The 12627-nt window shown below is 42.9% G+C and overlaps 1 protein-coding gene across 9 annotated transcripts in view; it reads left to right on the top strand.

Annotated features, from left to right (window-relative positions):
• Nucleotides 1–12369, top strand: part of TMEM229B (transmembrane protein 229B) — a 38276-nt gene extending 25907 nt beyond the window's left edge. For 4 of the 9 annotated variants that reach the window (XR_004426474.1, XR_004426477.1, XR_004426473.1 and 1 more), the window contains exons 2-3: nt 4921–4969; nt 7671–8024. Coding sequence is in view for 5 of the 9 variants with exons in the window: in XM_033147222.1 (XP_033003113.1) it covers nt 4940–4969; nt 11691–12221 (561 nt within the window). In the remaining 4 variants the exon portion in view is untranslated. Of the gene's footprint in view, nt 1–4920; nt 4970–7670; nt 8025–9501; nt 9874–11690 lie in introns of those variants that run through there. The other 5 variants (XM_033147222.1, XM_033147207.1, XM_033147213.1 and 2 more) reach the window with 3 other exon arrangements.
• The last annotated feature ends 258 nt before the right edge of the window (nt 12370–12627 follow it).

Here is a 12627-nt window from a genome sequence, read left to right as displayed (position 1 = left end):
CTGGGGAATCCTCCTGGGCTCCATATGCGTCTTGGTGAGGCTAGGGACCCTCCCAACTACCCACCCCCCGTGTTACAGACTGGGGGGGGAGGCGTTTTGCTCCCCTCCCCCCCAGTAATTCCCCCCACACCCCGGTTGTCTCCATGCCCGGCTTCACAGTCCCGCGACCCTCCTAGATCCTAGCACCAGCATGCCTGGCCTACTGCCTCCCACGTGCTTGATTTGGCTGGGAAATTGTCTGCAGGGCTCCGTATGCATCTTGGTGAGTCAGGGGACCCTCCCAACCACCCCCCGTGTCCCCAGGGGGAGGCGTTTTACTCCCCTCCCCCCTGCACCCACCGCGGTTGCTGTCTACCCCTCCCCCCACTTCTCCATCCGCTCACCGATGTCTGCAGGTCGGCGACTGTCAACTACGGTGGTTTGTAGGAGGAGGATGTGTAGGGGGAGGGTGGTGGTGACGTAGGAGGAGCAGGAGGAGGGGCCAGAGGCGGGTGGGGTGTGGCGGTGAAATGAGATGACTGCTGTGGTCTTTGACGTCCACTGGAGGGTGCTAGATTTGTTTGCACAAAATCACATTTTTACATGGGAAAGGTGTTGCATTTGTACAATGTAAGTACATATGATCCCTCCCATATGGCCATGGAACGTTGTGTCCAAATTTGAACGCAATTGGCTAAGCAGTTATGGAGAAAGGCGAAAACAAACAAGCATGCAGCTTGAAGGATTTTATATATATAGATTGATGGCACCTGCAGATGCAGCTGGGCGTTTGTCCACTCACTGGCATGTTTTATTACTTCACATGCTCCAGGGCTTTATCCTGCCACCAGAATCCAGTCCTGGCACAGGTCAAGCTAACCGTACCTGACCTGGTTGGGGCTAATAGGAGTTATAGTCCAAAACATCTGGAGGAGCCCACATTGGCAAAGGCTAGATTAAGCCATCGGAGTACAATTTATGTCAGCATGCAAGCACTGTGGGTTATGAGTTGCTGAGATTCTGCATCTGCAAGTATATGTTTCAGTTTGGAGTTGGGTGGCATAGCAGATGGCACAGAAGACACTGCTCACAGGAAGCCAACTGTTAGAGGTGGTTCAGGCCTCTGAAGTAGGGGAGCAGATGCTCTACTCATCATTGGCCCATCTGCTCTCTCTGCTTCTGCCATATCTACAGGCACTTGTGTATCAGTGGTAAATGAACAAAAGAACAATCACAGCCACCCTATTCATCATGGTCCCAGCTGCTTCGTCATTGACTATGACTAAGGGGGGTGGGGGTGGGATGAGGAATAGCTGTTGAACCTTCATGAAAATTCAGGATGGAAAAGCAGCACAGCAAATTTTGAGTTAAGACTTATAACTGAGTGGAAATGTGGCTTGTTGCTAACTCTGAACCGGCTGGTGGACATGGCATGATTCTGTAGGACAGAAGAACACCCCAAATGCAGCTTGTAGTGTAGTCAGCATCAAGATAGTCTCTGGATAGGTGGCAATGGTTCTGGGGGTTCTCCTGACCCCTCCAGAGCCACAGATCTGGGTGTTTGGGGGAAGGAGTGGAAGGCCTTACATGGGCTAGCGCTAGCAGACCCATTCATTCAATATGTGAATAGGAGCTTGAACTCTGACCTCTGGCCTCATATGACTCCCCATTTGAATTCGTTGGCACTTCATAAGAATATGATCCTGCCTTCAGTTCTGGGATAGTCTCATGAAGATGGTTTCTGCTTCAATGGTTTGTAGAAGCTCTCAATAATTAAATTGTTCTGAGAGTCACGTTCTGTGGGGCCAGCATGGCTACCGAAATCTCTGCTGTGCAGCTCACACAGATAGGCTAAGCATCTGCTTCCAATATAAATGTGCAAATGTTGTGATAGGACACCTGTTAACTTCTTTTTCCTTTGCTTATTGGACCAAATATGACCTATTGGTTCAAAAAAGCAACAGTCTATATGGCCTGCAATTTGCTTATGGTTCTCCAAATGCCTTAAAGACGCGGCTCTATGTGTGAAAGTCATCACTGACCATACAATATGTTCCCATTGCTAATTAAGCAGCCTGTAAACCACAGGTGTAAGGAACACAATACTCCCTGTTGTAAGATAATTGCTGGAAAGTGGCAAGAGAATGGCTTACTGCCAAGGAAACTACTTCAGGGACCTGGCTGTCCCTTCTTTGAAAGCAGTAGCTCATTTTAAGAAGCAGGTCCAAGCAGTGAATATTCACCTCCAGTGACAGTCTATGGAAGCCTGTTTTCATATGTTAAAAAAGAATGACTTGTGCTTTTAAGTGTTTTAGACAAAAGAGGTATATCCTCACGTAGGGATGGATGGATCAGGTTATCTCCAGCCCATGTCAATGTCACAAGTCCATTCCATCTTGCTTCTCCATCCATCTCCAGGTTGTTGGGGTTTTTTTGTTTTTTTTAAAAACTGCATAGGACGATCACATTAACTTTGGATATACATGCATTTTTGTTTACACCTTATCCTAAACAATTTAGAACATTATTTAAAAAGCAAGAACTGTATTGTAAATTTTGAGAGGCAAATTGGGTATCTTATTCCCAGAGTGGATGGATCAGGACAGTGTGTATCGGAATTTGCACCATTAGATAAATAATAATAATAATAATAATATTCATTCATTCATTCATTCATACGGTCAAAGACCAGTTCAAGAAGCACAAAAAACATCCCCATCAGATACAGTTGTTTGATTAGGAACATGGCACAATTAAATTAATCCAATCCATTGTGTTTTACATTTCACTGGGAGCATTGTGGAAGTTTAAGGAGCACAAGCAAAAGTGCCGCTTCGTATTTTGAGGCAGGGAGAATAATAATTATAATAATAATTATTGTTGTTAATAATATTTATTTATTTATTTATTTATTTATTTATTTATACATACATACATACATACATACATACATACATACATACATACCCTCCCCATCTGGCTGGGTTTCCCTAGCCACTCTGGGTGGCTTCCAACAAAATATTAAAACACAATAGTCTCTTAAACATTAAAAGCTTCCCTAAACAGGGCTGCCTTCAGATGTCTTCTAAAAGTCTGGTAGTTGTTTTTCTCTTTGACATCTGGTGGGGGAGAGTTCCACAGGGTGGGTGCCACTACCGAGAAGGCCCTCTGCCTGGTTCCCTATAACCTCACAGTGAGGGAACCGCTAGAAGGCCCTCGGCACTGGACCTCAGAGAAGATTTGCAGCAAGATTTGCAAGCTTCCGCTTGGATCAAATTGAAGGTCAGATTCCAGAAAGCAGTGTAGAGGATTTGCTGAGGGTTTTTTTTATACCTCATAATTACTAGGGACATTGATGCCTCTGAGGCATGGTCATGTGTATCCTGTTCTGCTGACGCTTAGGGACTCACAAGGGAAGTGATATACATCCCCAAGGCATCTTCCATTCAGACTCCTGGGCAACCCTGCTATCTGAGCTATGGAAGGTGTTTGTCTCAGCCAAAGACCAGAGTCATCCAAAGGCTTAGAAAGACTGGTAGGGCTTTCCCTTGGAAAACTGTCTGCAATCTTTAAAGGGCTCATAGCTGATTCTACAGTCCCAAGCCCCTGTCTGACTGTGGAGCAGGGGAAACGGCGGGGAGTAATTCCTGGAGTCTGCAGATCATGGGAGAGTCACATCCTCAGGCTGAGTTGCTGTAAATGGGCGTGCTAAGGACCCCACACCACAGGAGGGTGACATGCCAGTCATCCAAAGATGTGTCCTCCTCTTGGTCTGAAACATTGCAGGGGGGTTGTCTCACATGCCAGCTGTTGTCAAAACGTAGATCCAGGCTGCTCAAAGGAAACATACAGAATGTTCCTTGAAGAAATGCTTTGGAACCCAGTCCTGCCCGTGTGTTGTTTGTGCTGTGCACAGGTATTGGTACCTGTATGCTGGTTAGTTGGTGGAGGACTGATATTTTTAAGGGCAGACAAGTAGAACTGATTTTTTAAAATGAATAACGTTAAGCATTTAATTTTCCAGAAACAGGAAAATCCCCATTTTAAAACATTGTTTAAATTTGCAGGTGGTTTTAAAACCAGTTATAGTTGCTGGTATTCAACAGTCTCCTGCCTTGCTGCTGGGTCCCTCCCCCTCCCCCTGCCATTGATCACTGCGTATCTAAATGCTCCTGATTCCAGGACTTTTTCTTCCCCCTATTTATGATCTCTCAGAGAACTGTTCAATTGACTAATCTGTTCTCCCTGGCACCTTCAGCATTTCAGCCCAGTTTTTCAAAACTGGCTGTTACATTTTCATCTTAGTGGCAACTTCTGACACTGCTGCTTACACAGTTGTGAGTGGGCTTTTGCCTCATTTGGAGCCAGCCACTTACAACAACAATCCCACCAGTACTTGGGCTTTTTCTTGGGTCACTAGGGACAACCCTATTCCCCCAAGTAGCTCTAGGTGTACCTGCTGAGGTCTATCATCCCCAAATATGTGCACTCAGCTACCTAGCCCAACTTCATGGTAATGATTGTCTATAGCTTTGGAGGTCCGCAATTCCTATTGGCACCCAACAATAGCCACCAAGAGTGGCAGAACTGTTAAATTGGTGACCATTAGTCTTACATGAAAATACACTAGCTCTATCCTGTCACAGTGCCTCTGCTAGCGTAATCCCAATCAAAATGCTTGCAGTAAATGCATAACATTAAGAGTGGACTTTTTAGCTCAATAACCCACCAGCTGTGATAGGTATACTTTTTGCACTGGCAGCAGTCGTAAGTCAGACCAATTCTTAGTTTATTCTGAGCCATCCCAGGAGGTGGCTTTTGCCCATGCAGCTTAGAGATTTGAGTGTTGCTCGCTTGCAGCTTGGTTGTTCCATTGTGAGCCCCTTAGGAAACATTGACCTTTTCTAGAATCTTAGTTCACTTTTTAATTTTATCTTGTAGGAACCGTACGAGCCCAGACATGCCTGTGAATGTGGAGGAATCTAGGCAGGTGAGCTGTGAATTGCCAGTGAAACAGATCTTTTTTTTGTAAAGCACAGAACAACTTTTCAGTTATGGGAAATAATAATAAAGCAATGAAATACATTTTTATAACTTGTTTTCACACAATCTTTTTTCAAAATCCTGAATTCATTGGTAAACTGCACATACTGCTTAGACGCAAGCTCAGCTCAGTTGCTTTCAGTGCAGTTGGATCTCCTCTTTGGCCAGCTAAGTTATTTTCTTGTGTCACCATTTGTATGTGCGACTTCCCCTCTTCCTGAACCTAGAGTCCATCAAAATAACCTTATAAGGAGGCATTAGCTATGGGGGTGTTTAGATGTATATAGCAGGTCATAGACACATTGTGGGAATGTACAGACCAATTAGATGTACAATATTTCGTAAGGATTGAGGAAGTACATTTTTCCTGTTGAAGCTGGCTGAATCAGAACTCATTCATTTGTCCCCTGTCAAAATGCCACTTTCTTTAGAGCAGTAGAGCAGTTTTCAACTTTTAATTGCTGCCCCCCCCCGTAAGGAACTAATGTTTGATTGAATACAGGAACAAGATGTGCTTAAACATCATCATCATCACTATTAATAATCATATAAAAATTGAAAATATGGGAATGCTTTTTTTAAAAGCAAGGATCTAATGTTGGTTTGAATTGAGGAACAAGCTGTTCTTAATATTTAAAATTATTTTATTATTAAAAGCATGGGGGAAAGGCAAGACATCCAACCAAATCACTATTTGATTCATGGATTAGATGCATTGTCATTGGCTTCCAAGCTCATGAGGAAGATGGGCTCTCTAGTGGGGAAGGTTCTGACTCCTGTTTTTTGATATGTCTCTACACACTAAATTGCACTGAAGAAGTTAACTTTGGATGATTTGTCCAGCCGCTTTGTAGCATTCTTGGGAATATTCTGATAATTACATATCCAGAGTAGGCTGCTTCCAGATAGTTACTTATTTTGTCAGTTGGATTTGATCACAACTGGACAAATTCAGGTTGTGCACTTAAACTGTATTTGGCACTCTTGTGCAACAAACCTGCTTCCAAAACCACAAAACTGTTTGTGGTAAGGAACCCGACAGAAGAATGCACTTGAAAGTGTGGAACAATTGCTTGACACAATGTCGTTTAACTTCCTCTCAAAGCAGACAGACAGACAGACCAACCAACCAACCAACCAACCAGGATAGATGCACTATAAACAAGTAACCTGAGTCTGTTTCCCCTATTCACACCAAAGTGGTAGTTGCTTGCTTCATCACTTTATCCTAGCTCTTAGCATTATCTAATAATAATCTTAAAATTATCTAATATTATTGCAAGCCAGCTGCTCTTACTCAGTTTTGATCAGATACCATATTGGTGGATCTATGTTTTATTATTACAGTATTACTTTTTAAAGTGTGTCTTTGCCACATCTTGGCCACATCTGCACTGGCAACTTTCTGAGAGATCAAATTTATTGCAGATCAGCAAGAGAATTCTGTTGTTGAAATACATTTCTCTACACTGATTATCTGCCTTTCTCTGGCTCAGCCATTGCTTTCTGTAGCACTATGTATTTATACATACATACTTTGCTGGGGGAGGTTGCCCACTAGGTACCCTTGTCCTGAGTTGTTTCAAACTCTAAATGTTGACAAAACCTAAACCCAGCTCAGTAGCTGACAATCAGCCAGTGCAGAACTTTCAACACCACCTGCACTAGGTCCAGCTTCTGAACCATGTGCAAAGTAGCCTCCCATGCAACATGTTACAGTAATATAGACATGAATTTATCAGTGCATAGACCACCATGGCAAGGCTATTCCTATCCAGGAACAGCCATAGCTGATGAACCAACAAAAGTTGATAATGGGTGCTTTGATCCATTAAGGTCACCTGGGCTCTAGTGACAATGGTGGATCTAGAAGCACCCCAAACTATGCACCTACTGCTTCAGAGGACGTGCAACCCCATCCAGGGCAGGTTCCCAACTTAGGAACTGCCCATCAATAGGAAATATATTAATCAACATCATCATCTTCTTCATCTTCATCTTTCTGGAATTCAGTCACAATTTATAAGCCCTCATCCAATGGTGACACTTCTCTCTGCATCTCCTAATGCTTGCCCCCAGCAGCTTCATATAGATGTTAAATAGTTTTGTGCCTGTGGTACCCTCCAGATCAACTGCCAGGGGGCAAGGGAAGTCATATAGTATGATTCTCCAAAATCTACCCTGTATGTTGAACTAAAACCACAGTAAAACTCTGACCCCAGGATGATGCCCTAGTCAATGGTATCAAGCCACTGAAAGATCTAGGAAAATCAGCATGCTTGCACTTCCCATCTCTGTCTTTCTCTCCCTGCTGAAGAAGGTCAGCCATCAGGATGGCCAAGACTGATTTTGTCCCAGAACTGGACCTGAACCCAGACTGGAATGGGTCAAGATAATCCATTTCATCTAAAAATGACTCTATGTCTTCATGCTATTTCTCAACCTTTTTATTCTTCAATGGTCCCAAAGTGAAATTGGCCCGAGATGAGTGGGAGGAGCAGAGCAAAATACCCTTTGACTAACATAAATTGATGTTTTCTGCTGATGACTGAGAAGCCTGTACATCCCTGCTCTTTTGACTTAATTTGATAATTAGATTCATTTAATCTTTTGTCATTCCTTTTTATTCTATCCATCTCCTTACTCAGGATGGATTTGAGAGCTAGTCAGGGATCTCCTGACACAAGACACAGCCTGTACTGGACTGAGCAACAATACAGCCCAGGAAGGTGAATTCCTCTAGAAGGGAAAAGAAGCAAGCATAGACACAGTGGAAATACCTAAAAATAAACAAATGGAAGATAGCTTGCTATGCTTCTCTACTTGAACTATACAATCTAAAAAGAGCAAGAAAAGAGCACAAAGCCTTTTGACATCTTTCTTCATCTCTGTCTTCCCCAGCTAATGCAGGTTGTGAGAGCCTGTGCATGGATTGTATCACTGTGGTGTTATGTACAGGACCTACCACACTGTTGTACTAAATAAAGACCCATTAAAATCTCTTGGAGTGTGCAATGATTTAAATGGGATGTGGTTATACCCTAATTATATCATACTTGCCTTATGTGGTTTACAATGCAGATAAGTAACTGAGTATAGATTGATCCTTATAACAGACCCTATGGTCTCAGGTTCACTGTAGTGTAACTGGAGAAAGAGGTAATGGTAGTGTTGTGTGCCCTGGTCCATATATTTGGACAAACAACTTTCAGTAACTAGAACTAAGTTTATAGTTCTCCTAGGCAGAAATTCAACTCACAACACCAGTGCACAACCCATATTTTTATGTACATTGATGAGCTGGTGTCCTAGGACCAATGTCAAGCTGAGTGGAAACAGCCATAATTGCAAGAGAAGTTGCCTCAGAGCAAGGAGATAGGATCTCAGCATTTGAATGGCTACTGGCTTCCATCTTGCCACCAAGGTCATCACTGACCACTAGAATGTGAGAAACAAGCCTCTGATAAGTGCTGCCTGCTCTTAGTAGGCAGTGCCGCCAGCTAATTGTAAATTTGATACTTTGCTTGCTAATTCCCTACTGAGAGAAGGGCACAATGGAAATGCACGTCTTTTCTCTGTAGCCCTTCAAAGAAAAGCATTTTAATAAAGCATGTTTATTTTTGAAAAAGCTGATTTAGTATTGCATGTGAAGGACAGCTGCTTTGAAATTTAACAACTATGGACACTTGTCTGTGTTGTTGCGCCTATTTGAGATATGGGAAGTGCGCCAGAGAGACTGCCCTAGTCATTCTTACTTCTAACGGTGGAGTTGAGCCAGTTCCTTCTAAGAGCAAAACTGGCACACCTAACAAATTTTATTCAGGAGACAGAAGTATCAAATGCAAGCAGCTTTGCCCCTTGTCATCACATTTCCTGAGTGCTTCTCTGCTCTGGATCCTTCCTAGGCATTAGTGACTGTTTAATGTGCTTTATTTACAGCATCTGCAACATGTGCGTTGAGCAACTGGTGTTGCCAAAGCACTAGAAAAACTGCCTGAGATTAACTGTTATTGCCATGTCTTGCAGTTCAAACAAATGTCTCAGGGCCAAAATATGTGGGGCCCTGTCACTGTAGCTGCTGTGGTTATGAAACATATAGGTTTCTTCCCTCTTTGGGTGCCCCTTTTTTGTTTCATTGCTAGCTCTGTCTACCACCACCACCACCCCAGCTGTAGAAGATTATATAGGTAAAGGATTGTTTAAAACGTAGTTTGTAGTTGAGATTCTTGCATTGCAGGGGGTGGACTAGACAACGCTTGGGACCCCTTCCAACTCTACGATTCTATGATTCCTCCATACGTTGCTTGTTTGTATGAAATGCAGATTCCTCATCAAATCTATGTGTGCAATTTAAATTAGTAGTTTGGCTTGTATTGTATTATCCATACCTCCCCATGCTGTACAGAAAACAGAGCCTCATTGATGAAGCAGCGGTGGCTAGTTTTTAACTATGTTACACAGAGCAATCCAAACCCCTGATCTACTGTGCTGGAGAAGAGCAGCATGAGAACCCATATACTTTAGTATAGCTGGGAATAAAGTTTTTTTAAATGACAATGACAACCCTACCTCATTGAGTTTAAGTATGCTGTTACCTAGCTTATTCCCAGGTCAATGGAGTAGTTGTGACTTCATCAGTGACAACTCACAGGCCTCAAAAAGTCCAATTAAGATCTGACTAGGGAGCAGTTCATAGTGTACCATATTCAGGAGGCCTAGGGTTGGATTTTGGCCTGAAAATGTCTCGGTGTGGGGGCTGAATTTCTTTTTTATATTATTATAAACCAAGGAAAAGGCAGAATGTCAACATAGCACTGGCTTCATCTCACATGGAGAACCATTTGATATCAAGTAGGTATTTGGCCCTAACCTCTGCCCTTCTACCTAAACATGCCTCGTAGCTATAACAAAAGACGCTTCCTCTAATGTGGAAGGAAAAGGTTATGATACAAGTCAGAGAAATAAAAGTATTCTGTATAGGTTGTGTTTGTGTGAACATGTGAACTCAGTTTGTCATGGGGCACTGGTCACCCTGTTCCCACCATTCTCCACTCTCCCTGAGAAGCAACTCCAGCAATGTGCAACTTTCCCAGAAGAAAAAGCTTTTCTGTAGGACATGGAAAGAACGCAAATGTACTCATGCTACAGACCATGGAAGTTGGTATCACCACCAGTTCATTTTTCAGGTCCTGCAATTGGCTCCCAAAAGGTGGGGTAAGTCAGTGTGGTGTAGTATTTGAAGGTATCCAACTAGGACTGAGGTTCAAATCCCAATCAGCATGAAGCTTACTGGGTGACATTAAGTCAGTCATTATCTTGTAACCTAACTAAATCGGGTGGTTGTGAGGATTAAAACAGAGGGACCATGCATGCCACCTTGAGCTCCTTGGAGAAAAATGTGGGCTGCAAATTAAGTCAATCCATAGAACAGGCTATAAAACTGGACATGCCTCCTTGTTGAAGTGGATGGAGCAGTAGCTGGCAATTTTCTAAGTTATAGCCAAGTATTGCTCTCCCAGGAAGATTTTTGGAGAACACAGGAGATGTGCATTGAGAGTGTAGGATGGCCAGAAGCACTTGGGGGAGTAGCACTGCATGGGCAACTAGTTCTGAAGTTCCTAGGTTGTTGTTAATATCCAGATGCCAGAGCACTTTTGGATACAGGAAAAACTGCCACTTGTCATTTAACACAAAATCAAGGTTTTGACATTATATCTCAACTGTTTTTGGTCACACTCCCTTTTTTTTATTAAATGAACGTCTTAAAATGTCTTTTGGTATCCTTTGTGTCACTTACCAGTTGTTCCTCATACTGTTCTTTTTCTTTCCTCATGTTTCCATTAGTTTTGCACCTTAGTCACTTCTCCAACTTACTCTTTCTTGTAAGCTTCCTGTTTGGATGTAGAGCACTTTGCATCATTTAGCTAAAATTAGTGTGGCATTATCTCTTCTTATGCTTGCCTTAGCTTGGTGTTGCCTGCTACTACGAAGAGGTAGAACGTGTGTCACATTTTAAACAAGCTTCATATGCATCCCCTTTTCAGAATTTCTAGTTGTCTTGATTCCCAGGTACAGCTGAAGGGTGTAGGCAACAGGAATACCACAGCCTAACTTAAATGAGAACTGGGACGTTTGCACATAGACATCTATGTGAAAGTAGGTCCCACCTGCCTGGTGTCTGGTACCAAAGACAAAACAAAAGTGAGGCCTGCTTGTGTATGCACAAAAGCCTCAATCCTTATTAAAGTTATATGCACGGCACAGCTGAGGGAGAATGTGCAGATCCAAGGTTTGTATCAAACTGCGAGAAGACACTTTCCTGGCCACACATGAGTCAACACTATATTACACTGTAATCTGGTTCCGAGCATACTGCAAGAAATTAGGCAAAAGCAAGACATTGCAGTGTGTAACTACTCTTCAAAACTTCACTAGTCAGAAAAAAGGGGGGGAAGATACTCCTACTTCCTATTCTGGTTTTGAGCAGGTCACTTTACAGATTTATGCCACTTTCATTATCTGTTATATTATTGATTCACATTTTTGTACTTTGTACCTTTATGCATTATATTATTTTGTTACATCTGTAACCTCCAGTGTGACAAGATCTAGTGCTGTTACCCTTGTTTACTCTTTAATCCTTCTCTCCACCCCCAATTGTCTTTCAGAGTTCCTGCTGGGGACTGTGCGGAAGGATGGCGGCTGCAGAACCCCTGACTGCTTTCTCCCGTTGGTACCTCTATGCTATTCATGGTTACTTCTGTGAGGTGATGTTCACAGCTGCTTGGGAGTTTGTGGTCAATTTCAACTGGAAATTCCCAGGTGTCACTAGCGTATGGGCACTCTTCATCTATGGAACTTCCATCCTCATTGTAGAAAAGATGTACCTGTACCTGAAGGACAAGTGCAACATCCTAGTGCGCTGCCTGATTTACACCCTGTGGACGTATACTTGGGAGTTCACCACCGGCTTCATCCTGCGCCTGTTTGATGCCTGCCCTTGGGACTATTCACAGTTTGACTTGAACTTCATGGGCCTCATAACCCTGGAGTATGCCATTCCATGGTTCTGTGCAGCAGTCATCATGGAACAGTTAGTCATCAGGAACACACTGCGTTTGCGATTTGATGAGAATGCTGAACCCGGGTCTCCTACTACTGCTGTAACCTTGGCCAATGGCCATGTGAAAACTAACTGAACAGTAACTTCAAACTACACCTTGACTAAGTGAATTCTCCTGCCCCTTTTCACTGGAGACTTTTGATGATGGCCTCAAAAACAAAATTCCTGCTTCCTGTATGATAAACAAACCTCCTATGTTTGGAGGCATGCATGAAAAAGTGGAATCAGTAGGTTTTCTATGGATTTTTTGCTCTTTTTGTTTTTTTAAAAGCAACAAGTAGCACTGTCAGCTACCTGTTGGTGAGATAGTTTGACTTGTAACTTATTATGAAAACAGTCATAATACTTGCATTTTACTACATATGGGTGGGTGGGTGGGGGGATAAGAGTAATGCTCACCAACCTTGTACAAATAACAAGTTAGTAGATTGACACGGACGGCCCATTTAACTTAGTGATTGGCTTATATTCCACTAGGCAAT

This window comes from Lacerta agilis, chromosome 1, assembly GCF_009819535.1.
Source record: "Lacerta agilis isolate rLacAgi1 chromosome 1, rLacAgi1.pri, whole genome shotgun sequence".
NCBI lineage: Eukaryota > Metazoa > Chordata > Lepidosauria > Squamata > Lacertidae > Lacerta > Lacerta agilis.
Note: the sequence above shows the minus strand (reverse complement) of the source record. Positions and strands in the feature narration are given on the sequence as shown.